General features: G+C 32.6%; 7 protein-coding genes across 13 annotated transcripts; 4 read left to right on the top strand and 3 right to left on the bottom strand.

The window, feature by feature from the left end:
* The first annotated feature begins 667 nt into the window (after nt 1–667).
* Nucleotides 668–4,252, top strand: LOC124431556 (GRIP and coiled-coil domain-containing protein 1). Of its 3 annotated transcripts, none has more exons than XM_046979609.1 (11): nt 668–883; nt 1,057–1,165; nt 1,297–1,400; nt 1,475–1,633; nt 1,810–1,955; nt 2,033–2,267; nt 2,347–2,659; nt 2,731–3,047; nt 3,214–3,674; nt 3,749–3,942; nt 4,115–4,252. In XM_046979609.1, exons 2-10 carry the CDS (start codon nt 1,090–1,092, stop codon nt 3,918–3,920), a joined length of 1,983 nt encoding a protein of 660 aa, XP_046835565.1. In that variant the 5' UTR covers nt 668–883; nt 1,057–1,089; the 3' UTR covers nt 3,921–3,942; nt 4,115–4,252. The 3 variants fall into 3 exon arrangements, with proteins under 3 accessions (XP_046835565.1, XP_046835567.1, XP_046835566.1); XM_046979611.1 differs by having other exon boundaries at nt 4,013–4,138; XM_046979610.1 differs by lacking the exons at nt 668–883; nt 4,115–4,252 and having other exon boundaries at nt 1,007–1,165; nt 3,749–4,075.
* LOC124431560 (D-aminoacyl-tRNA deacylase 1) lies at nt 4,064–4,997 on the bottom strand. Its single transcript, XM_046979620.1, has 4 exons — nt 4,857–4,997; nt 4,701–4,791; nt 4,328–4,560; nt 4,064–4,219 (listed from the first exon to the last, which is right to left on the bottom strand). The coding sequence occupies exons 1-4, from the start codon at nt 4,897–4,899 to the stop codon at nt 4,101–4,103; spliced, it is 486 nt and encodes a 161-aa protein (XP_046835576.1). The 5' UTR covers nt 4,900–4,997; the 3' UTR covers nt 4,064–4,100.
* Nucleotides 4,998–5,231: 234 nt separating this feature from the next.
* LOC124431554 (regulator of nonsense transcripts 2) lies at nt 5,232–9,744 on the top strand. Its single transcript, XM_046979608.1, has 2 exons — nt 5,232–5,337; nt 5,673–9,744. The coding sequence occupies exon 2, from the start codon at nt 5,683–5,685 to the stop codon at nt 9,124–9,126; it is 3,444 nt and encodes a 1,147-aa protein (XP_046835564.1). The 5' UTR covers nt 5,232–5,337; nt 5,673–5,682; the 3' UTR covers nt 9,127–9,744.
* LOC124431559 (methylosome subunit pICln) lies at nt 9,654–11,380 on the bottom strand. Of its 3 annotated transcripts, none has more exons than XM_046979618.1 (6): nt 11,232–11,380; nt 10,687–10,813; nt 10,492–10,628; nt 10,199–10,375; nt 10,034–10,123; nt 9,654–9,960 (listed from the first exon to the last, which is right to left on the bottom strand). In XM_046979618.1, the coding sequence occupies exons 2-6, from the start codon at nt 10,803–10,805 to the stop codon at nt 9,866–9,868; spliced, it is 618 nt and encodes a 205-aa protein (XP_046835574.1). In that variant the 5' UTR covers nt 10,806–10,813; nt 11,232–11,380; the 3' UTR covers nt 9,654–9,865. The 3 variants fall into 3 exon arrangements, with proteins under 3 accessions (XP_046835574.1, XP_046835575.1, XP_046835573.1); XM_046979619.1 differs by having other exon boundaries at nt 11,076–11,368; XM_046979617.1 differs by having other exon boundaries at nt 10,929–11,365.
* A 264-nt stretch (nt 11,381–11,644) lies between these two features.
* On the bottom strand, nt 11,645–16,792 carry LOC124431557 (homer protein homolog 2). Of its 3 annotated transcripts, none has more exons than XM_046979614.1 (7): nt 16,325–16,792; nt 14,953–15,109; nt 14,741–14,872; nt 14,410–14,661; nt 14,167–14,316; nt 13,737–14,012; nt 11,645–13,672 (listed from the first exon to the last, which is right to left on the bottom strand). In XM_046979614.1, exons 1-7 carry the CDS (start codon nt 16,480–16,482, stop codon nt 13,487–13,489), a joined length of 1,311 nt encoding a protein of 436 aa, XP_046835570.1. In that variant the 5' UTR covers nt 16,483–16,792; the 3' UTR covers nt 11,645–13,486. The 3 variants fall into 3 exon arrangements, with proteins under 3 accessions (XP_046835570.1, XP_046835571.1, XP_046835568.1); XM_046979615.1 differs by having other exon boundaries at nt 14,167–14,313; nt 16,325–16,788; XM_046979612.1 differs by having other exon boundaries at nt 14,167–14,661; nt 16,325–16,789.
* Nucleotides 16,793–17,386: 594 nt separating this feature from the next.
* On the top strand, nt 17,387–19,847 carry LOC124431558 (alpha/beta hydrolase domain-containing protein 17B). Its single transcript, XM_046979616.1, has 3 exons — nt 17,387–18,665; nt 19,473–19,605; nt 19,705–19,847. Exons 1-3 carry the CDS (start codon nt 18,019–18,021, stop codon nt 19,786–19,788), a joined length of 864 nt encoding a protein of 287 aa, XP_046835572.1. The 5' UTR covers nt 17,387–18,018; the 3' UTR covers nt 19,789–19,847.
* Nucleotides 19,848–19,870: 23 nt separating this feature from the next.
* LOC124431575 lies at nt 19,871–25,415 on the top strand. The gene is made up of 3 exons (XM_046979645.1): nt 19,871–19,888; nt 19,933–20,203; nt 20,357–25,415. The coding sequence occupies exons 1-3, from the start codon at nt 19,871–19,873 to the stop codon at nt 21,136–21,138; spliced, it is 1,071 nt and encodes a 356-aa protein (XP_046835601.1). The 3' UTR covers nt 21,139–25,415.
* The last annotated feature ends 152 nt before the right edge of the window (nt 25,416–25,567 follow it).

Raw genomic sequence — 25,567 nt, 5'->3', positions numbered from 1 at the left:
CTAATTCTTTCTTTTTTCTTTGTGTTATGTATATGTCCATGCGGGTAATGTATGTACACTCTATTCGGATAATCAGATTCACCTTTCAAGTTTTGAAAAGGTCAAAAATTCTATACATTAAAAATTCTATACTATTCTTAATATAGCAATGGTTCATATTCGTTCGTTCGGATTTTATTTCACATGATAATTTTATCTGTTAAAATATATTTTTAAATTACGGTGTAAAAGGTACATATATTATAGAAACGATTACATAACATAATTTTGTCCTAATAGAGATTACATCTAGAACTATTGAGTTGGCAACTAAGTGATTGCGGATTTTGTCGATAGATGGACTTTACACTTTCCGTAATCACTTAGTTGCCAACCCAATATATGTTATAACAAATAGGAATATGAAGGAGAATATATATGTATATATATATTCGTCTTTTTTCCTTTTTTTAATAACAAAAGATAGCTTAAAAGTGGACCAATATTTAAATTTATATATATATATAGAAGTAATAATTTTCATCGTTTGTATATAATTCAACATATTATATTATAAAATTATATAATTTAACTTAAGCTTGGAAACATGCAAAACAGAGTTTTGAATATATAATCTCGACTTGAAAATTTTCTCGCTAGATGGCGAATCGGTAGAACTCAAAGTTCAGTAACGTAGTTATAGAAATCCGAAGATTATTCTTTTACAGACTAGAAATGTCTGATTTTACACTATTAGATAGAAAATATATATATGTATATATATAAATTTGTTATATTATTATATTTATAACATTAATACTCAACAGTAATAAAAGTAACCTAAATATCTCGATTATATAATCTTTAATACTTTATGATGTATTATTTGACACAAATAAAATATGTGAGTTAAATGTTATTGACAGCTTTTAATAATGTATTATTAACGTTATAATATTATTATATTTTATTCTTTGATATATAGTACTATCATAATTATAATTTCAGTTATCAAAAAATTTCAATAATAACAAAAGTGATACAATTAATTAGGATCCTATTTATTATTTCTATTAGATTTTACATACGTGAAGTTACAAATTAAAAATAATGGGTGATATAAAAGAAAAAAAAATGGGAAAAAATGAAAATCATAATGAGGAAGAAATTTCATCTGCATCAGGAAGTAATTCTTTAATTAATAATAAGGATTATACTTTATTAATTAGTAGTAACATATATTTGTTATGCTTATTAAACTAACTTAAGTATTTTAAACTATACAAAACTTTTTTTATATATTTTCTCATATTTTAGATACTCAATCTACTGATATTCAATCAACAGATATAAATAAAGAACAAACAAAAACCAATAAATCTTCAGGAAAAAGTAAGAATGTAGAAGCTATTGATGCACAGGTGATAAATTATTTTTTGTATATAGACAATTTTGTAATATATTTTAATTCATTGATGCTTATAATATAATCTAGCAATCATTGGCTATACAACGAGATACAGAAACTGTAAAACAATTAAAGAATCAATTAGAAACTTTAATGAATTCTCTGGCAACATTATCCGCAGAAAAATCAAAGATGGAAGCTAATTTTCAAAGTGATAGAAAACAATTAAGAATGGAACGTGAGGAAGTAAGATATTTTTAAATACTTTCATAAATATTGATTAATATTTCTATATTATTTGCATGTAATTTAAAATTTTATAAAATATACATTCTACATAAATATAGAATCACATAATCCACATAAATTTTTAATAATTTTACAAATGTTTAACGTGTCTTACAATAATCTTTTTTATATAGTGTGAAAAGGTAATTAGAGAATTAAAGGAAAAATTAAAAAAGGGGCAAAATCACAATGTATCTGAAATAGAACATGTGAAGTGTAAATTAATCATGGAACGCCATGAAAGAGAAAAAGAAAGAGCAAATCATGCATCTACAATAAAGTATGTAATATTACAAGTACAACAGTAGCTGATGTAAGTGTACTCAGTATATCTTTGTAACATAATAAGTTTTTCAGGGAATTACAAAAGATATTAAATGAAGAACTTCGTAATAAAGAGCAATTAGAACAGCAAATGAAAAATTTATTTGCTAATAAAACACAATGTAAAATTCTTGAAGCAGAATTAGAAATAACCAAAAATAAGTTGAAACAAGCAGAGGAAGCAGCTAAAGAAACGCCACCTCTTCTTCTTTCTTTGCAAGCTGAAATGGTTGCTATAAAGAAGCAACATCGCTATGCTATACTTGAAGTAAATATTATGTCATACCATTCATTTATTATATTTCAAACTACACTATATAATTCAGTTTTATTGATAAATCATTAAGGAACAGAGAAGAGCAGCTACTGCAGAGCAACAAGCTAGAACATTAGCTATGACTCATGAAACAAGAGTAGCTGGTTTAGAATCTCGTTTAGCTGAACTTTCTGAAACAGTAGGAGAATATGATAGATTAAGGCAACAAGATCAGCGCTCTATTCAAAATCTTAAGGACCAATTATCTAATATGCAAGATGTGGAACACAAAGAATGTGTCAATATGCCAAGTGAACCAGAAGAAATAATTTCCAAAATAAAAATACTATATGGACGTTTATTATATTTAGATAATAAAAAGGAAGATTCAGCTTATGTTGAGTGTAAGTAAAATACCAATTAAAATAATAGATGCGTAAAAAATTAAATTTTTAAATAAATTGTGAACTTCCAGCACTATTAAAACATTTAGAGTTAAATGGTAAATACAATGATTCTGAGTATAAAGAAAAGTATGAAACTCTGTTACAAGAATTCAAAATGCACAAAGAGCAAGTACCAACTAAATACGATGTTGATACAAGTCTTTTACGTAAAGGGCACCAACAAATTTATAACTTAATGGATTTACGTGATAAAGAAAATATTAAAACTCAATTGCATTTACTAAAAACTCATAATAACAATTTAGAAGAAAGAATTCGCACATTAAATAGCAAATTAATACAGAAAGAAAAAGAATTGCAGATAAAAATAGATTATTACCAACAGGTAAATTTTATTAACATATATATTATATTAACATATAATTTTATTAATGTATATATATATATATATATATAGTTATATAGTTATGAAGTCAAAATAAAATATATATAGATATATATTTTTTTCTAATGTAAAATGATGATATATATCAGAATTTACAAATTTACAGTTATTACAAGAAGAACGTGCCAAATCAGAACATGTACTATCACAAAAGGAAAATGAATTTCGTAGTAAAATATGTACATTAGAACAGCAATTACTTCGTCAAAGAGAACGATCCGTCGCACTTGTTCAAGAAAAAGAGAAAGAAATCTTAACATTGAAAGCCTCATTTCATGCATTAATACCAAAAAAAGATCCATCTTTTTGGGAAAGTGAAAGAAATGTAATAAAATCCGAAAATAAATCAGAATCCTCAGGCGATATAGTAACAGGACTATTAAATAATGATAGTCCTCCTATATTGCATTATACTCAGGAATTAGCAAGACATGAAGTGCAAATATCATCGACTAGAAAGAGAATATTAGAATTAGAGGCATTATTAAGGGAAAAAGAAAGACAATTGCTTCATATAACTGAGAAACATAAAGAAGAATTAAAAGCTGTACAAACACAAGTGGCAAGGTATTTAATCATTTACAGTTATCAAGTATATACAGTTACCAAACATACATTTTGTACATGTTATTACAATTCAGGTTGGAAGCATGTAAATCTAGAGAAGGTGCGAATTTAGAATATTTGAAAAATGTACTTATCAATTATTTAACTACAAACGATTCATCAAGCAAGCGACATATATTAAATGCTATATCTACAGTGTTACAATTTACATCAGATGAATTGGAGAAGGTCAATCATGTTAAATAGCTTTTGGAGTTTCAGTAAACAGGTAAACATTATTACAGAAAACATATCTCTATACTTTTATATTTTCTCATTATATTTATATTATTTCATAGATTAAAGTTGTTAATAAAATATTGGTGAAATAAATAAGATTGATCAAGATATATATGAAAATAAATAATTATTTATTCTGGAGAATCATTATTGTTTTTCAGATATCTTTGTACTATCTTCGATAGGTTTAATTGGGGATTCTATTTCTAAAGTAACAGGTCCACTATTTTGTATGCTAACTTCCATCATGGCTCCAAATATACCATCTATATAAAACAATTAAATTACATAAATTTTATAGTTCTTTATTCTTCTTATAGATTTGCAATATATCAGGTATTTTTGTTTTATATTAATTGAATTAAAATAAGTACCTTTGATTAGTTCTGGTTTATAGTTTTTACCCAATTCATTCAAAAAAATTTTATAAAACGGTTCTGACTCTTGTGCTGGCATTGCTCTATGGAAGTCAAGTTTATTTCCTTTTAAAACATGATACAATGTAAACTGACTGATGCACAAAATTTCGTATTGTTTATCCATAACACTAGCACTCCATTTCTTCTTGTCATTCTCAAAAATTTTTGTGTTTAAAATTTTTCTTACTCTATAAAAACATACAAAGTGACGAATTATATAAAATGAGAAAATTGTGCATGATGACAAATTATACATATTATGTAAAGTGAGATTTTAATATATATTATTTAAATGGGAAAGTACTATCAATACAAATATGATAAGTACATATATTTTATGTCAGCCAAAGTGTCACCTCTTGTTATACCAATTAATACACAGAGTCCATTTCCAATACTGTTAATAACTTTATTGTCCACTGAAAACAAAATATGTAAAGATAACATATTTTATAATTAATATGATATATAATATGTATATAACCTGTAACAGAGGCACTTGTTACACGTTGTATTACTGCTTTCATATTCTTTAAATCTTTATAATTAATTCTTTATAATTTTTTTTATTATTATTATTATATCTTAATTAAGTCCTATCTTTATTTTATATTGTATATACATTATTTTAAGTTCATAAGATTAACAGAACACAAAACTTCGACGTGATAGAACTCGACCACTCATAATATAGTGCATAATAGGATACATTTAATTCAAAAAAAGTTTTAATGGATTCTATCGATTACTGATTATAAGTCTATCTGAAAACTATCAAATGTAATTAAATTTAATCATAATGCGATAAACACCGATTCTAGTTTACATAACTTTGACATCTACAATAGAGTGCGCTCTTGTATATCCGCATCATTACATACACCGTTTACTATCTTACAAAAAGAGAAGCTTCGTACTTACGCTGTCCATCTTTTTAATATAAGATCTTATTGCGTTTCTAGAACGTAAGTGAACGAATATTAACCTGTTAAACAAAATTTAAAGTAATAAAAGTATAAATATATATATGTTTTGGTATTTATGCAAAAAATTGTGTAATAATTGTTATACTATGCTTTTATTTTCTTTATTATCTTTTGTGTACAAATAAACATATTTAACCTATAAATTTTCCAAGACAAATATTTTTATATTAGAAGTAAGATTAAATATAAATGAAGCAGTACAATATATATTTGTAATTTATCTTCTCTAGAAACTTTCTAAAAGAAATAAATCTATTTTTTATTATTTTTATCAGACGTTAAAATGAAAAAATTTGTATTGTTTTTTATTGTAGATACTTAAATATGTCGGAAACAGATAATGTTGGGCAAGAAATGGAGGCATCTGGTGAACCTGATGCAGTGTCAGAAGAAGATAGACAGTATTTATTGGAATATGTAAAGGAAACTGAACAAAGATTAACAAACAAAGAAGAAATTAGGGCTGCCAATTTGAATCCTACAAGACCACCAGACACATATTTCAGTAAATTGGATTCCAGTCTTAAAAGAAATACAACATTTGTCAAAAAACTTAAAAATTTTAGCATGACTCAATTAGATGCTGTTCTGAAAGATATGGCTAATTTAAATTTGACAAAATATGTTAGTGAAGTTGCTACTGCATTAGTCGATGCTAAATTAAAAATGAATGATATATCATCAGCAATTAAAGCTTGCAGCTTTTTACATCAGACATATGCAGAGTTTTCTGCACACTTCTTTGAAAATTGGCAAAGAATATTATCTTTAAAAATTGGAGAAAAAATTGCTAATCCAAGTAAACTAAGAGTAGATTTACGTTTTTATGCAGAACTTGTAAATGCTGGGATTTTTACGCACAAACAAGGTTTACCACTTCTTGGTTCTGTATTAACAGTTTTAATTAACATGGATAAAGAAGAACACAATAATGCAAGTATTATATTAAGTTTTTGTCGTCATTGTGGAGAAGATTACGCAGGTCTTGTTCCTAGAAAAGCAAGGGAATTATCAGAAAAATTGAATATCCCAATACCTAAGAGCAAATTACTCTCTCCTGACAAACAACAAAATGTAAGATTTTTATTACGCGATTATTATAATTCATTGTGTAAACATTTGCTGAAAGAACATAAAGAACTTCAAGCTTTTGAAAAACAAAATCGTAAGATTTTACAAACTAGAGGTGAATTGAGTGCAGAAAGAAAAGAGAAATTAGAATCCCTTCAAGTATCTTATGAACGTCTTTTTAATGGAGTACAAAGTTACTCTGATACCTTAGATGAACCAATACCTGAACTTCCTGTAGATATTGAAATGAAGGCAGAAGCTGAGGAAACATTAAAAATGATTAACGAAGGAGAAGAAAATAGCATTTTGGAAGATATGTGGGGGGATGAAGAAACAAGACGATTCTATGAAGTGCTGCCTGATTTAACAGTATTTTTACCAGGATCATATCTAAAAGAAGTACCAAAACCTGATGCTCCTATTACGGAAGAAACTTTGGACGAAGAAATAACATTTGATGAATTAGAAGAGACTGAAAAAGTGGATGAACCAGAAGTGGAAACAGAAGAACCTCAAGTTTCCAACATAAGTAATAAAATATTATTAGATGCATTTCTTAGTCATTTGCCAAATTGTGTCAATCGCGAGATGATTGACAATGCAGCAGTTGATTTTCTCATCAATTTGAATACAAAGCATAATAAAAAGAAATTAGTAAAAGCATTATTTGGAGTTTCTAGGATACGTTTAGATTTGCTGCCATTCTATTCTCGTTTAGCTGCAATTCTGTATCCTGTAATGCCAGACGTAGCAAATGATTTGTGTTTAATGCTAAAACATGATTTCAAATATCACGTCCGAAAAAAGGATCAAATTAATATTGAATCAAAGATAAAAGTGGTACGTTATATAGGCGAGCTTGTAAAATTTAAACTTTATTCAAAAATAGAAGCATTATACTGTCTGAAAGTATTGCTTCATGATTTTACTCACCATCATATTGAGATGGCATGTAATTTGTTAGAAACTTGTGGAAGATACCTTTTTTGTTCTCCTGACTCTCATCAAAGAACAAAGGTCTATTTGGAACAGATGATGCGTAAGAAGGCCGTTACTGCCTTAGATTCCCGTTATGTAACAATTATTGAAAACGCATATTATTTTGTAAATCCTCCTGAATCAACTGGTGGAGTATCTAAAAAAGATAGACCTCCTATTCATGAATTCATCAGGAAACTTCTCTATCAAGATCTTTCTAAAACGAATACGGATAAGGTACTTAAATGGATGAGGAAATTAGACTGGGAAGACGAAAGTGTATCTTCATATGCTATAAAATGTCTCACTGCTGCATACAATGTAAAGTATTTAAATATTCGATGTGTTGGAAGTTTGTTAGCTGGATTAGTAGCACATTATGAAACAATAGGTCCTCATGTGGTAGATGGTGTATTAGAAGACATAAGACTGTGTATGGAAATTAATTTGCCTAAATACAATCAACGTCGCATTGCCATGGTTAAATATCTTGGAGAATTGTATAATTATCGTATGGTTGAAAGTGGTGATATCTTTAGAACTTTATATCTATTAATTACATTCGGTGTCAGCATGGATCATTCTGTTCCAAGTGTTCTTGATCCACCCGATCACTTATTTAGAATTAGATTAGTATGTACACTTTTAGAAACCTGTGGACAATATTTTAGTGGAGGTTCAAGTAAGAAAAAGCTTGACTACTTTTTGGTATTCTTTCAAAATTATTATTGGTTTAAATATACAGATCCTATATGGACTTCTGAAAATCCCTTTCCCGTAGGAATAGATTATATGTATCGAGATACATTGACAATGCTTAGACCAAAAATGCAACTTTTTCAAAGTTATAAAGAAGCGCAATGTGCTATAGAAGAATTAAGGAACATATTGTATCCATCCCTAGGAAGTACTACTACAGAAGACATTGAGCATACAGAGGGAGAATCTGATATGAGTGTAATTGTAGAAGGAGATGAAGAATTGCTTGTGACATCTGGAAATGGAAGTGGCGACGCAAAAGGAATGGGAGATTTACATTTTGAAGAATCTGAAGATTGTTCAGAAGCACAATCTGAAGAAGATTGGACAGCAGAAGCGGAAAGAGATGATACCATGGGAACTCAGGAAAATACTCAAGGAGATCAAAGTCTATCGGAAGGTGGTACTGAAGGAGTTATAATGGATGGTACTGAATTAAATGCTGCTCTTCCAGCAGGTCCAAAAAAGATGACGTGTCCTGAAGATGATGATTTTCTTTCTGCACTTGATAAAATGGTATCCGATAATATACAGGATAGAATGCGTGATGCTGTTAAACCACAACAAGTTGATATATCTGTACCATTACATATAAAAAGTACAAAAAAAACGTACGAGCAATTGCAAGTGCAATCATCTGATAATTCTACTATGGACTTCATACTTATGCTGAGGAAGGGTAATAAACAACAATATAAAAATTTAGCTGTGCCAGTATCATCAGAATTAGCTATGAATCTTAGAAATCGTGAACAAGAACAAAAGGAGGAGAAAGAACGTGTAAAAAGATTAACTTTGAATATAACAGAAAGACAAGAAGAGGAAGATTATCAAGAAACTATAAATCAAGGTACACGGCCGGTAACAGTAAATTTAAATAGAGAACGACGACAGAAGTATAATCATCCTAAAGGTGCACCAGACGCTGATCTTATATTCGGACCAAAAAAAATTCGATAAATTCATGCAGCACTTGCTCTGAAAAGAAATTATTTTGTACTTTGTGAACACCGCGTAGTCTCACTCTACGGAATTTTGACCAATGTGAAACAGTGCAATTGTAATTATACACCATACCTTCTACTTTTAATTAAAGATGCAACATCTATTGTTTATATAGATTCGTCTTCCCTTCGTTTTGTTATTAGCTTTAAGAGTAGTATTGTTGAATAACTTGTGAATGGGTGCACGATTGCATGCAAAAAATCATGTTAGAAACTGTTACTATCGAGCAAGTCAAATCATAATATACTGAGAATAATACTTTTCCAAATGCTTCAATGTAATACTTATAATTAATCTTATTTTCTAATGGTTTGTATAATATGCGCATCATGACTAAGAACTCTCCTATGTACAAATAAATATTTCTATAAAAATTGTCAATGCAAAATGCATCTTTCCCGTTATAGGTAAGATTTAATAATAATAAAAAAAAAAAAAAAAAATTGAACTATTAACTATTTGTGCATATACAAAATGATCAGTTATATTTAATGTATAACTATTTATTTTTTACCTAAGAAATTATCACCATGTACAAAATGAATATAAATAAATGTTAGGTGCTTTTACGTTCGACGTAGTTTTGTCTTATAGCTTGCAATAATGATATTACATATCTACCGAAATATATGAAATCGATAATCATATAAAGTAATACTAAATGCATATCAGCATATGTTTTTATAATCTCAATTTATGGATCCTCTTCTGCATCCTCAAACTGACCTGCTTCAACGTCCATTGGTTCGTCGACTTCAGTACCATTGCTGTGGTTAGCTCCTATTTGTTCTATGAAAAACGGATTTGTAATAAATTGTTTAAGGGGATTCGTAATAACAACATGAAATATTAAATAGATTACCAATTGGTAATATGTATGGAGCATCACCAGCGCCAACTTCATAATATTCCAAATCATCTTCTTCTGCGTCTTCATAAATATCTTCTTCAGCTTTAAGTACATACATTTAAAATATATAAGTATTAAAAAATCAATAAAATACAATATTTCATACATATCAATTACCGTCAGAAAAACTATCTTGTGGATCTGGATGGAGAGCTTGACATTGATTCATTGCTTCAAACATCGCCTCCAGATTATTCGTGTCATCAGGTACAAAACTCATCTCCGTCATAGGAGTATCTCCCTCCTCATCTTCGTTTTCTGAACCATTATCAGGGGACGGTGGTAATGGTACATCTAGAAGTAAATCAATTTGAATGATGTATGTTGACTATATCCTTTTATTATACTATTTTTAATATATCTTTTAAAATATTTAAAACCATCAGAAAATATATACTTATAAGGTATACCTGGAAGGTCATCCACCATAATGTATAAACATTGTCTGGGATGAACCTGTTGATCTCGGGAGATAGCATGTATGGAAATATGAGGGTACTCAAGAGAAAATCCTTGTTGTGTATCGCTGTCTATCCAGGATAGTAAACTGCCAATGTCGATTTATATTAGAAACATGTGTATTAAATATAAATAAACTATTATACCTTTCTGTAATATAAAGAGTGCCTTTTCCCACTTCCCTAGCGTTAATGTATACAGTGGTGTTTGGTTCTTCATGACGGATGCCTTCCTGTGGTGCTAGAAAGCTGCTAAGCACTACCATTTTTCCACCTGTAACGTTCGTATATACGTATTCCTTGATTGAGACATTTTGAATTAGATTGTAAACCACTTTAAAAATAGATATCACAAGTAAATCGTGATATTACGAGAGTAAGATTCAAACCTATGAGACACTTGAGGTTATACTACATCTATGAGAGTAACGTAAATAAATGATTCGTTCGAATCTCTGAAGTGTAATTTATCAGAGACAATTGATGTATGTTTTTCAACGGTGTAGGTCCATATTAAGGATGAATTAGGCTGATACCGGGATTTTGAAGAGTGAGTCAACGTCAACGGTGCCGAAAATATACAGTTACGCGTTAAATAGGACTTGAGCTCGACAAATCTATATTTTACAAAGATCCTTAATTGCCAAAATTCGTTGGCATTAAGTTCTTTGCAAATACTAATATTTACTCACAGCTCTTGCCTTATCTCTTTTACACTACGCTATTGTAAACACGACACACGATGTAAAAATTTTTACGACTTGAATATATGCGTATTTTGAGTTAAGGACGGTGACTGCTGATTCCCTAACTTCAGATTGCTTCCGACTGACTGATTCAGACCTATCGCACGTACTTTCCTTTCCAATTGCAATTTGAAATTTTACGCGCGTAAGACAATATCGATGATTTATAAATGAGATCGAAAAGGATAACTTTTCAAAGTGTAATTTTAATTTAAAAAAAGAAATTAAATATCATTGCTATTTCCTTCATCAATTCGAATAAAAAATTATACAAATCTTTAAAAGAAAAAAAAAAAAATGATTGAACTGTTTCAAGGTTTGACGATAAGAGAAGAAACTATAAATAAAAAAAGGTAGAGTGCCGTCTGAAAATGTTTTATTAAGATTACATATGGCAAGCGAGGCTTTTGTTTCCAATTCCTCGGACTGAAAATTCATCTTCGTAACAGTTTTACGTACATACATACATACTGCCAATAGAATACAAAGTGTTTTTGCAGTTTCCTGTATTTAATTCGCTACTTCAAATTACCTTGGAGAAGTCACCTTGACACGTTCAAACTCTTGTCCAGATATCTCTTGTGCGAATTATTTTTAATCTTATAAATCTGTACTATGCGAATACTACGCTTTGAACAATAACCTGGACTGAGCAACATAGTAATTATAGTATTTCCTTTAGGACGATATCTCCTTGAATGACGAATGCAATGCTACTTATTTCTATCATGATATAAAAGAAATAAAAAAAAAAGGAAACCTTTTATAAAAAATGCCACTTAAAATGCGTTCTGTGACGATATAAAAAATAAAAATAACAAAAAATTAATAAAAAAAACGTAATAAAATAGTGCACAATAAAAGTGAATACTATAATGCATTATACTCAGTAGTACTTTTATGTTTGATTATAATGGCATCGCGTATCTCGTATCAATGATTCCTGAGTATTTCAGATTTACTCGCGAATGTTCTAAAGCAAATTTCTATACAAGAGAACAATATGGATACAATTTATAATAGAATTAAATAGCTATGCTACATAATGGATCATGACTAAATAGTACTAATGTTAATTGTGCATGTTTCATAAGTCGTGTCCATGGGTAACTGTATTTTGTTACTATTTCAAAGGGCACAAGTTCCAAAAAGAGACAATGCACAACATGTAACATGTCAGTCGATAACATTCTTGATATGTTTTATATTTTTAAATATAGTAAATATTATCTCCAAGTAAGTAATGCAATATTACCAATATTAATAGTAATAATAATAGAAGCAGTAGTAATTGTAGCAGTATTAGTAACAGCAATAGGAGATATTAGTATTTGGAAGGTAATAGTAACAATGGTAATGACAGTGATCATAGCAATAGTAACAATACTAGTGTTCATAATAATTATTCATTTATCAGTTGGATTCTGGTAATAGTGTGATGTGTGGTCGAAATGTAATAGTATGATAGAATTAGAGTGATTAACGCGATGATGTCATTAGTAACAATAAGTTTAAAGCACAGATCATTACATACACCACTTCATGGAAAAGGGGTGGGATAAGAAAAACGTTTTGTTTAATTTACGGACACGATCGAATAATAAATAACAAAATTATATATCCCTTTTGTAAGATACGCAAAATAATATTGAGAAACATCGAGTATAATAATATCTTTCTCAAATTCAAGCATTGAGTTTACGCTTGATTCAAACAAACAAATATTTATACATATACATATGTATATATATATATATATAAACATACATACATATGTATGTGTATATATATATATGTATATATATATATAGATATAAAAAGAGAAAACATTCAAATATACACACAGTATGCATGTATACATGTAAATATGATTAGAAGAAACGTTTTTATGTACAATTAGAATAGTCATAGAGCAGTAACAACAATGATAAGTAACATCAAAAAGATGATGTTTTTGCTAACTAAGCTCGAAATAAATATCTAAAAAGCGAGCCATTCGCTTGTATTCAAACCACTATAATTCGAGACGATCTGCCTTTCATCTTGTCCTAATGTAAAAAAAAAGATCTTATTCGCCGCATGTTCTCCCCTTTGGAACTTCACCCTTTGTATCATTTTTATGTCATTCATTCGCACATCTCTCTTATACCGTAGATACAAAAGTCCTAAGAACAATGCTCCTAGGTATTCTACAAACAAACTTAGGTTTGCAAGGTATTCGTAATTTCTCGATGCACAGTTACCAAGTCTTGTATAAATCCAGCTAATCTGGCATTCAAAGTTTCCAAGTTTTGTTTCTGAACTTTGTTTGCACATAAAGCAAGTTCTAATTGTTCTTGGACAACGTTTAACATATCACGCAATTCGGTATTTTCCTTTTGAAGGGCCTGAAAAATGAAATGAAATAATTTAATTTAATGAATTGCCGTAAAATATCACCCTATTACATACCACAAAGTCTTTATTTTTTGTAGCCATAGTAAGAGCCTTTATTTCTTCATTTCGACTTCTTAATTCACTTTCGAGTGCCTCCACTCTTAGCCTCAATGCTTCACTATTCCCTTCTGCTATTTTTCCAGCTTCTAGTTCTGCATATTTTGCTTTTACCCTGGCATTTTCTTCTTTATATAACTGCAATTGTCTCTTCCACTCATCCACATTAGCTGTTGATTCTTGGAGCGCGCTTGTTAATCTAGCGTTGTTTGTTTTAAGAGTAGCCAATTCAACCTGTAATGCAGGCCATATTGTAAAAATTATGGAAAATCGTTAAAATTAAAATGTATTTACATTCCTATTATTCTTTTATCCTGTGCATATGCATGCTCTGATGTAACCAGAATTAGTATTGAGCATGTAGGAGCATATTGTGCTACAAACATACCTCCCATTTTTTGGCATTAGCAGAACTTTGAGCTAAAGCAAGCTTCAACCTGTCATTTTCATATTTCAGCTGCATCTCTGCCGACTGTCCAGCTTGCGTCGAACCAAGTTGGGCTGGTTTCCCTTGGTGCTGCGGGCTTTCTGTACTCTGCTGAGAAACACTTTGTGATCTTGAATGGACTGCATTTTTCAATTCATCGTCCGTTTTATTTTGACAACTGCCAGGTAAGGGACTGCTGCTTACCGAAGATACACTGTTTTGAGCAGAGATCATGTTTGCATTTGGATTAGGATTATTCGATGCCGACACATTAGAGTTGATCATCGAAGAATTTGGTGGATCTATGAGATCCTGCTCCGAAGAAGGCATCCCTGATCTTGACGTGATTGGACTAACATTTGCACTAGTAGCTGGTGTAACCGATGAGCTGTTTGACTGTAGCTTAGCACTAGCTAATTTAGTTGCTTCTTTCACTTCATGAAATTTTTCAATAAACTGTCAAAGTAAAGTTGTACCAAGCGTATTTATGGAATGTTTAAAACAATGAGGTTGTATAAATATACATAATACAAACCTTGCCTAACTCTGCTTCAGAGGAAAATCCTAAACCATATACAGTATTAGCCCTGACGTCTGACCATTGACCAAATTTTTGCGATGTTTTTGTAAATGTCATGTTTGGTGTAATAGTGCTGTTTATTACTGCCTAAAAGTATAGAGTAAAAGAATGCATATAATTTTCATGAAGAGTATTAGATTTTCACGGAAAGTTGACAAAAGAGTCACCTTCGATCCTTCAACAGATATTATTCTATAAAGACTTCTAGTTGAATCATAAAAAAAAGACACAGAAACTGCAGCTGTTGAGGCAGATACCCATGAACGTTTAGTTTTAGGATCGATATGAAATACGTGCGCCTTGCACGAGAAAATTGGTTGTTCACTGTAATTAATAATGGAAGGTTAGAATATAAAAAACAATTGGAAGATCCATGTATACGTAATCCCAATTTGGATCAACAGTAATTGTAAATATATTTCTTCGCTCGGGATTTTCACATTGCTAAGTTTTTCTTTCAAAGCAGTTCTTGTTGCTGTTTGTGCAGATGTTCCATTGTGCAAGAAGATAAAACAGTTATCGTTTTGTTAGAAATAAGGAAATGAATTTGTTTGTAGAAATTGACAAAAGTAGAGATCCAGTTTAAATTTCAATAGGTTCGATTTCATTCCGGAGGAAGTTCAGGAAATAAGTGTAAAATAAAATCATATCGTTAAGAATTCTCTTACAAAAGATAACTATATTTCTGATATAGATTTTGCGATTACTACAAACAATACATGCAGTTTGTACAATTTAAATGCAAACAAGCATCGAGGAATCAAAATAACATTTTGCCAATAATGATTCTATTGTAATTTACAATAAAATTATAATATTTAGCACAAAAAATTAAAAATTAGTTAACTATGTAAGAATGTTCATGCCTATTCATGCGAATAAATAGAAACATAATCGCATTATGCGGTTCATCTGAAAAGAAAAAAAGGTATATCACACATTTATTACCACAAATATATATGCATTATAATTCAGAGATCGATAAGAAAATTTCAATAAATTATCTTGATAGAGAGATAAGACAATAACAAACGACAAATAAGAAATTTAAATGAGAACTCATCAGTTTTTAATAAAATATAATAAAAGAAAAGAGATCACACAGTGTGTTATTGTTTATATCATACAAAACTTTTACATGACTTTTTCAAAGCAAGTCAGTTTTTATGATAAGGCCGCTCTACAAAATAAACTATTTTTTACGGGAAGATCATGTATATCAAATTTGGCTAGCCCACTAGAGTTAGATAAAGGCCACACTGAAAAAAAAAAAAAGAGGAAAAATAAGAAAGGTTATTCTCGTATAATCCTTTTTCATATGTACAAGTCGTTTTTATACGTATCAGTGATCAAGTAGCGCAACAAAATATGGAGGATGAGTTTTAACCAGAATGACCTATTTTATATAGACTGATAAAGTCGACTGATTAATAAATCGACAACAATTAATCCGAATGTACGACGTAAAAATTGATTTTCGTATGTAGACACATTACACACCCTTGAGAGGTGACGCGAGTTCTCACCGTATTCACTTACCCCATTATTTCTTTACTCGATAACGTGCAAATAAGAGTTACTCCAATAAATATTACAAATCCAATATAGTTTCCAAGGGAAAGGATCGCAGAGTATTCTGATATTTGACTAGGAACCCCTGTGCGAAAAGCAGAGACCCACCAGTTGACAGCCGCCATCGGCCAAATTCTATAGCGAGTGGCAATGGTTACGTGATATCATGAAAGTAGAGGAACTTTCACGACACCTGGATTTAATCGATTTTCTACAAAACGTTATGTCCACTGAATTTATCAGCTGGATGTATTCTACATCACGCAATCTAGAGACCATGGAACGTTAACCAATCATAAACCTTTTCGCATGTGTTTACTTCTTAAGAGAAAACGCGACAGAATTTAATTGGTTCTACTTGTCTCCTCATACGACACACGAAATTTATTTTTACTTTTATATACTGCCTGCAATTCATTTTACTCGCGCGTGCATACACGATCATTACAAATTCTTAATAAATAATAATAAAAATTTGTCAAGAGAGAATCAAACGGATCGCTCGCAGCACCCTCTGTGATAATTACAATATCGCTGCCTCCTCTATGATTGGTGGATGATAACACGATGCCTAAGTTAGATCATCGGCTGCTTTTTCTTTCGTTATTTTACAAATAAAAGGGTTACATCGTACTCGTAAAATTAACGAACGCATCAAAGAAAATGTTTACGTCATCGAAGTTGGCAATGATCAAAGCGATATCTTTTTTGCGCCGCATATAACGTCGATTCTAGAGACGGTCTTCGCATTATATTATTTTGCCTTCGTCGATTGTACCTTTATAAAGCAGGGGGAGGTAGTAAACGAAAGAGATTGTCTGGAGCGATACCTGGGCTTCTGTTTCTTCGTAGAGCGAGCGCTTTACTCGCGAAGCGAGACAATGAAAGTGCGGCACGTTGAGTGGGTGTGTGGTTGGAGGGGGGACAGCACCATAAGAGAAAGAGGAGGAAAAGGTGTTACGATGGAGTAGGAGAAGGTGCGCGCGCGAGATTAAGAGAGAAAGGTATATAGAGAAAGAGAGGGAGAGCAAACGAGGGAACGCGCGCGCGAGAGAGAGAGAGAGAGAGAGAGAGAGAGAGAGAGAGAGAGAGAGAGAGAAAGGCCAGCAGGAGGGCAAAAGTCGTTCCTTTTGCGAGTCGTGTCATGGCTGCATCGTCGTCGTGAGAGAAAGAGAGACTGGTAGCGTGCGCGTTAAACAGAGAACACGAGTGGGAGAGAGAGAGAGAGAGAGAGGGAGAGGAAGGAACGAGTGCACGAGAGAGAGAAAGAGAGAGAGAGAAAAAGAAAGAAAGAAAGAGAGTGCGTGAACGAAGAAAGAGAGGGAGTAAAAATCTGGAGATAATGAAATGACGGTGCGTTCGAGCGAGTAGGCGCGAAAACGTTAGTGCGCGCTAAGAAATCGGGTGCGTGTGTCTCTGATTAAACGAGAGAGGAAGAAAGAAAGAAAGAAAGAGTGAGTGAGTGATTGAGTGAGCGAGCGAGAGCGAGAGAGATAGAGAGAAAGAGAGAGATAGAGAGGAGAGGAGAGAGAGAGAGAGAGAGAGAAAAGAATCGACGACGTGTTTTTCCCGATGCGGAAGCTCGTCCGAGTATACGCGATAGAGGGTGCTTTCGCGCGTGCTTAAAAAACCACTCTCTCCTTTCTTATCGCGTTATAACGATGAACAACTTCAACTTCAGTGAATTGTGTTGCCTGTTTTGCTGTCCGCCCTGCCCATCGAGAATCGCCGCGAAGCTAGCGTTCCTACCGCCGGAACCAACGTACACGTTCATCGAGGACGAGGGCTCCTCGAAGTTTACGATCTCTCTGTCGGAACGTGCCGAGTGGCAATATAACGAGAGAGAACTGGAATCGGTCGAAGGTTTTTACGCGAGGACGTCTAGGGGCAATCGTATAGCATGCGTTTTCGTACGTTGTTCGGCAACGGCACGTTTCACCTTATTATTCTCTCACGGGAACGCCGTCGATCTTGGCCAGATGTCTAGCGTCTATCTCGGACTTGGCTCCAGGATAAATTGTAATATATTCAGTTACGATTATTCGGGATACGGGTTGTCGAATGGCAAGCCCTCCGAGAAGAACCTCTACGCCGACATAGACGCTGCGTGGCACGCTCTAAGGACGCGATACGGTATCAGCCCGGAAAATATAATCCTCTATGGTCAAAGTATCGGAACCGTGCCCACCGTCGATCTTGCAACAAGATACGAGGTTGGCGCGGTCGTTCTGCATTCGCCGCTCATGTCCGGCATGCGTGTTGCATTTCGAAGCACTAAGAGAACTTGGTTCTTCGACGCCTTTGCCAAGTAAGCTCTACTTTCTCTCTGCTGTTTTTACTTTCTTTTCTTTTCTCTCTCTCTCTCTCTCTCAATCTTTTTGTCTCTTTTTCTTTTTATGCTCTTTCTCTTTTTCTCTTCTCCCCCCTCTCTCTCTGTCTCTATCTATCTGCCTGTATCTCGCTCATTCGCACGCGTTCTGCATCTCACCGATGACGCATCTTTCTTACGTGTCCATCCTCATAACTAATTCATAAGAGTCATTCGTTTACCACGAAAAATGTACTTTCATTTCTATATGACATGTTTGAGCGAGACACGCGCGTGCGATAGAGTTGGAAGAAATACGTAGAGAGAGAGTGAGAGAAAGAGAGAGAGAGAGAGAGAGAAAGAGAGAGAGAGAGAGAGCATAGATCTATGTTGACATACACGTGCTCTCTGCTGATTATAACAACGCTATATGAAAAAGCCGTTATTATGAATCTTGCTTTATGACGTCCTTTTCAAATCCGATTATTCAATCTTTTTTGCGAATACGCTTTGGGAAGCAACAAAAGTTTGTTTCTCGCGTCACGGAAACCTATGAATCGCTACACATTGCTTATCGCAACTCGCTAATTGGTATTAACTTTTGTTCTACATATATCGCATGCATATCGAATGAAAGATTAACCTTGTATTAACCACAAAAGATTTTTTCTTCAAAAGAACAAAGTGCGCAATCATTTTTGTAATTGGAATTGTTGTATAGCATTGTTCGAAGTCATCAAAATTACTTCTCTTTCTAATGACTTGTCTTCTTTACTCTAAATTGATGCATTCCTTTTGTGATTACAGTATAGATAAGGTACCCAAAGTAACATCTCCTGTTTTGGTTATTCATGGTACTTCAGACGACGTTATAGATTTCAGTCATGGACAGGCTATTTATGAAAGATGTCCAAGAGCTGTGGAACCATTATGGATCGATGTATGTATTTTATGGTTTTAATATATATATATAAATCTAATAAGAATAAGAATTTATCTTTCGCATAGACATATTCCTAATGTTTTCTTCTTGTCGTAGGGAGCTGGTCATAATGATGTAGAACTTTACAATCAATATTACGAACGGCTGAAGCAATTTGTAAGCATAGAGTTGGTAAACTGACGGCGACTCAGCCTCTCCCAGAGTCAGGGGGGGCCGGGAGGTGGAGATACACAAGTTAGTAGTCAGAGTCGTAGTACTGCAAATGATTCAAATACCATCAGTTCTATTTCAACGAGTTCTCTGACCGAAAAACTTGTCTAGCAGTCACCTCCCACAGGGGAGAAGGCTCCTGTCCTCCCCTGTGATAAAGAGTCATCTTTTGCTTCTGTGGACGATGTGGTCCTCGCCCGTAAATTACCTTTTGCTTCTTTGGCCGATAGCCAAGAAATTTATTTTAAACAGATCTCAAAGAAAAACCGCTCTAAAAATGGGGATCCGTGTTTGGATGGACGTACTAAGAAACTGAATATAGAGACCGACTTAAAGAATCCAATGCAGAAAAGTTATTCTACCAGTACAGTGGAAAAGGAACAAGGTAAAACAGAATTGGAGAGTGCTAATAGTTGTCACGATGTTAGAACAAATAATACTGGCCTATCTACCAAAAAGTTAGCAAGCTTGTCGAAATATTACAAGTATGTGGACGGAAAATTAAAGCCAATTCCTTCATTTTCAAATGCTTCTGCAGGTGCTAAGAAAGGCAGTACTGATTTAAAGGATACTCATAGTAATGTCAAACCGGACAAAAAGAATCCCTTGTCACAATTTTATTACAACGGCGTAGAATCTGCATTTGGTTCGCACTGTCCACCTAAAAGCTGTAAACAACGCTTACGTACTTCGATCGTGGAGGGTATTACGAAAGGGAAGAAGACCGATGAAAAGGAAGATCGCAATCGCAGCGCAAAGTATCGCGAGACTACTACGAAGAAGTTTTTGTGGAGTGGAAATTTTCATCCCTTAAGAAATCTTGGCGCTAGAACTTCGCTGACTGTAGAACCCGATAAGATCACCATAACCCCATCGAAATATTCACCATGTGCTAGTAGGCTTGCAGCCAGTTCGAAGATATTGTCAAATGATTTAGGTGCGAATTCCGACAGTCCCTTGCACGTAGCAAGATCAAGAAGCCCATCACGGGTCGACGTACAAACAACGGATAATAATACGTCGAAGAATGTTGAAAGAACGTCGATGCAGGCCAGTTTGTCATTGAATATACAACAATTTATAAAGACTCGATGTGCACCACGTAGTAAAAGTGTTGACGACAGCTGTGTAACCTCACTGACTAGCGAAGCTACGACGCTTAGTTATTCACCCACTAGCACGGAGGTATTGTCTTTAGGAGAGGTCGGTCAGCAAACGTCGTCAGCTGAAGGTTCTGCTAGTTATTCAGAAGTGAAAGAGAAACTGGTCACAGAGTGCTCTGATAAAGTTCAAAGAGCGTCATTAGAGACTAAGTGTTAATAACTCCATACATTTCGCCCATTGCTGTTCTGCCAATCTCTTCCATGCGTTTTAAAAGGGGAGAAGACGCAAATTTTTATTATTCGTTACGACGTCTTTAGGCTATATTTAACGTCAGTGATATACCGTCACACGCGACAGCATACTCACACGTTTATGAAGTTTACACTTCATTTTCACGAATGTGTAAAGATACGTATATGCGCGCGCGCATGCACCTCTGTCGTATCGCGTATTCTTACCTATAAAACTCGTGCATATGTGTAAACTGAATTTCCATGCGACATAACTGCGAAACACATTGATGTTACAAATATTCCAAGTATTATTATTTCTATTGTGTTTTTTTTTTTTTTTTCTGATCTAATTCTTTTTACAATCAATTCCGTAGATTCATCATTCTGCATGTGTAGATAGAAATGTTTCCTTCTTTTTTGTTTTTTTTTTTTTTCTTTTGTATTCTTTTTTGTTAGAAAAGCGGAAGAATTTCTACCGTGATTGTGCAATATATACATTTCTCTTATACTTTGAATTTATTATTAGAAAGAAAGATAAAAAGGAAAAAAATTCATCGTACCTGTGTCTAAAGTGATTGCGTTTATTACGAAAAACAATAATAACGCCTAACGGTAATATTCTTTCCGTTTTATCGAGTTTTTCTTTAGTTCTTTGTTCCCCCATTGTTTCTTCGTTATTATTTTTTTTTAACGCAGTAACGTCTATGAATATATACAATACATGAGTATGCGACATTATTGCGTGGATCTAGCTGATTGATCAAAATGTTGTCTGCCAGGAAGTATGGTTCGTGATACTATTGTCATTGCATAATGATTATATGATATATTTATATATACATATATATATATATATATATATATATATATATATATACATATATATGATTATATAATGATAATGCGACAGCATGTGAAGCGAGAATCATACTATATTAATTCAAACATCATACAAATAAAATGATACTCTTTTATAAAGAAGCAGAAGATTAGAAATAACATAAAAGATATTTAATGAAAAAGAAAATTCAAAAAAAAGATATGGAAAGAGGTCATCTCTATGAGATGTTGAATTATCGCTTATCAATATATAAAAAATACGTTTTGTCTGTATCGATTGACAAGTTGAGGTTCTTAGAAATCGCTAAATAGTTTTTCTCTCGATGATCTTTCTTTTGCATAATTATTATTATTATTATCATCTTATTTTTTTTTTATTTTTTTTATTTTTTTCTTCCTTTTGATCGTGTATACAAAAAAGCGATGAAAAGAAGCAGTGTGATTTTAAAGAGAGAGTTGCGCTTTCGTGATAAAGTTTACAAAGAATTCTGTGGTAGTAAGGGCTGAGATATATCTTCCAAGATAGTAAAGATTCTCTTTTATAGGATAAGATGGAATAGAAAATAACGTCTGACGTGTTGCGAGGTCATGTACGCGATTTCTAACGGTTACCGTTTTGCGTGTACCGTTGTGAACGAGCGTGTCGATCGTGACGTGAAAGAACGTAAGCAACAATAATAACGAATGGAAATAGCTAGGGACAATATAACTGCCAAATTTGACTATGAATTAGTTAACTTCTAAAGAGGCGAACCGTGTGAAGGATCTTGTCTATAGGTATGTTTCTCGTTAGTATTTTTATATCTCGATAATGTATATAGAGTGCAATTAGAACATCTTCTTTATTAGTGGTACGCATTACTACGACACACACTCTCACGGCGATAGTTGCGAAGAAATCGAGTGGAGCCTATGGAATAAAGGATTAAAATAAGAATAAACAAATGAAAAAAGGAAAAGTGATTGAAACAAAATAAAAAAAATAAAAAAAAAAAGAGAGAGACGGAAGTTGGACGTCGAGAATATTCGTTAGCAGAACACAATACACATACACATACACATACACATACGAGCGTAATTCCATTTTAATGATTAGACTTACTAAACTCTTGAACGACCTCACTAATTTTATATATATACATATATAATATAGAGAGAGATTATATATATATATATATATGTATGTAATATATATTTATCTATATATATATATATAGACAGATATATATACATATGTATATTAAGATTAAGAAGAATATAACGTTGATAAGTGGCTACAGTCGCCTTGCATCGCATAAAAAACTTAATTTAAATATCTACACCGTTAAACTTTTCATTATCGATCGTACCATAAATATCTCTTATGATTCGTATTGATAAGAAGAAATTCGAATAAAAAAGAAAGAAAACAAAAATGGTTTGTTTGAAGCGGCCGCCATTCTCCACCTTCCATTGTGGTAATGTATCGAAAGTACAATGCTTGCCGTTTGTTGAATATGGAGATCGCATGGTAAAGAAGGTTGCTACCAGTTTGATCAGCGGTATTTATAATTCCATTCTAGTGAATTATTCTGTTTTAGTTTTAAAAATCTTTTTTTTCTTTCTTTTTGTATTTTTGTATTTTTTTTTATTTTTTTTTATTTTTTTAATTACTTTCGTGATTGTGTGCTTTATGAATTTTGTCGTTTTTATTATTTTAATATAAATTAAAAATGAAAAAAGAATAGTCAAGAAAAATGATCCACGTAAGATTTATAAAATTACATATCTTCTATTATTCATCGATTCCAGTTTTATGGAGCTCCGATGAATGTATTTGTTGTATTCGTGTGAATCGTAGAAACTTATTTTTTTTTTTTTTCCCCAAGAAACTAAATGATGTTCTTCCAATTCTATACTCTCGGACAATAGAGATTCATCGAATACACACATACCATACACACATAACAAACAAACACACATGTATACTTATATCGATATCGATTGTTAAAAATTTATTCATTTGCAACGATCTCTTCGTACGTACAACGGCGAGCGACCAGAGTGTAAATGAAATTGTTAAAGGTTATCCACGCGATTCACAATCATCGTTTATCAATGCGTACACATTCATTCCATTGGCTCCCCTTATAAGATTATACTGATCTAATAAGTATTTCGTAAATCATAAAGAAAAGACATTTGCATTGTTTCGTGTTCGATAAGAAAGGAAAAAAAAGGAAAAAAAAAAAAAAGAGCAAAACAAGGACTTTTGTACGGCGCATGACAATTTAAACGTGTATGTTCCCATCCTTTTATTTTTTTTTCTTTCTTTCTCTCTCTCTCTCTCTCTCTCTCTTTCCCTCACTCTAACCTTCTTCTCCATTTTCTCTCTGTCTCTCTCTCTCTCTCTCTCTCTCTCTCTCTCTCTCTCTCTCTCTCTCTCTGTCTCTTACTCTTTGTCTTTATTCCCAATCCCCTTTTTTACTCTCTCTTTCTCTCCCCCCCGCTCCTGTTCGTCTATCGTGTGTAGTGTGTAGTGTGATCGACCGGTTTTCGAGAAGCACTTTTCGTCTTTCATCTTCGCATCCAGCGAGAAAAATGATGCTCGTGTTTGTGCTACGTATACGTCGTGAGTGTCAAGATTACTACGTTGCACAACATCGGTATTTCTAATATTGTACATAATAGCGTATAAGCGATGTATTAAGAATAATGTTATCTTATTTTGTTTCTTTCTTTCTTTTTTTTTTTTTTTTGGTCGTATCCAATCGTATATTCACAGGGGTAGAAGAGCTCGATTTTTTTCTAGGTTGTAGAGCGCTTCTTTCGTCGGTCGAAAATGAGTATAAACGTAAGTTCGTGACCATCGCAGCTTTTTCTTCGAGAACGGAAAAAGAATAAGGATAAAAGAGAAGTAAAGAGAGAGAGAGAGAGAGAGAGAGAGAGAGAGAGAGAGAGAGCGAGTGAGAGAGAGACGAAAGATGAGATCGACCGCCTTGTATGAATATGCCGAAGATTTATTGCTAATTTAACGCGGAAAAATAGTTACAAGGGATTATTTCTTACGATAATAATGTAGAGAAAGAAAAAGTAGATTAAACGATAAGAGAGTGAGAGAGAGAGAGAGAGAGAGAGAGAGAGAGAGAGAGAGAGAAAGAGAGAGAGGGAGGGAGAGATATATAAAGAAAAGTTGGAGTAGAATTAGAAGGGAAGGTAGGAAGAAATAAGAGAATGAAACATGTAGGAATAGAAAGAAAAAAAAAAGAAAATATTTCTAGATAACTCTGCGAGGGTTATTTTAGAATTTTATACTTCCACCACACTCGACTCGAGCGTACTGTATATGGGTACATTGCGAAGTACTTTATTAATCTTGTGAAATGTTAACACGATGTATAATTAAAATGTAAATTACATGTTTAAGCACAGATATCATAATAGTGTTGTCTCAATTATCCGCCATCTTGACGATCCGTATTTTGCAGCAAAAACTAATTTATCCAGTAAAACTGCTTCTGGACAACTTCAGAGCTCTTTATCGGTAGTTCTACTCTATTCCTGCACAAATTTACTTTGGTATCTAACAATAA

This window comes from Vespa crabro, chromosome 21 (assembly GCF_910589235.1).
Source record: "Vespa crabro chromosome 21, iyVesCrab1.2, whole genome shotgun sequence".
NCBI classification, from domain to species: domain Eukaryota; kingdom Metazoa; phylum Arthropoda; class Insecta; order Hymenoptera; family Vespidae; genus Vespa; species Vespa crabro.
This window is presented reverse-complemented; position numbering and strand designations above follow the sequence as displayed.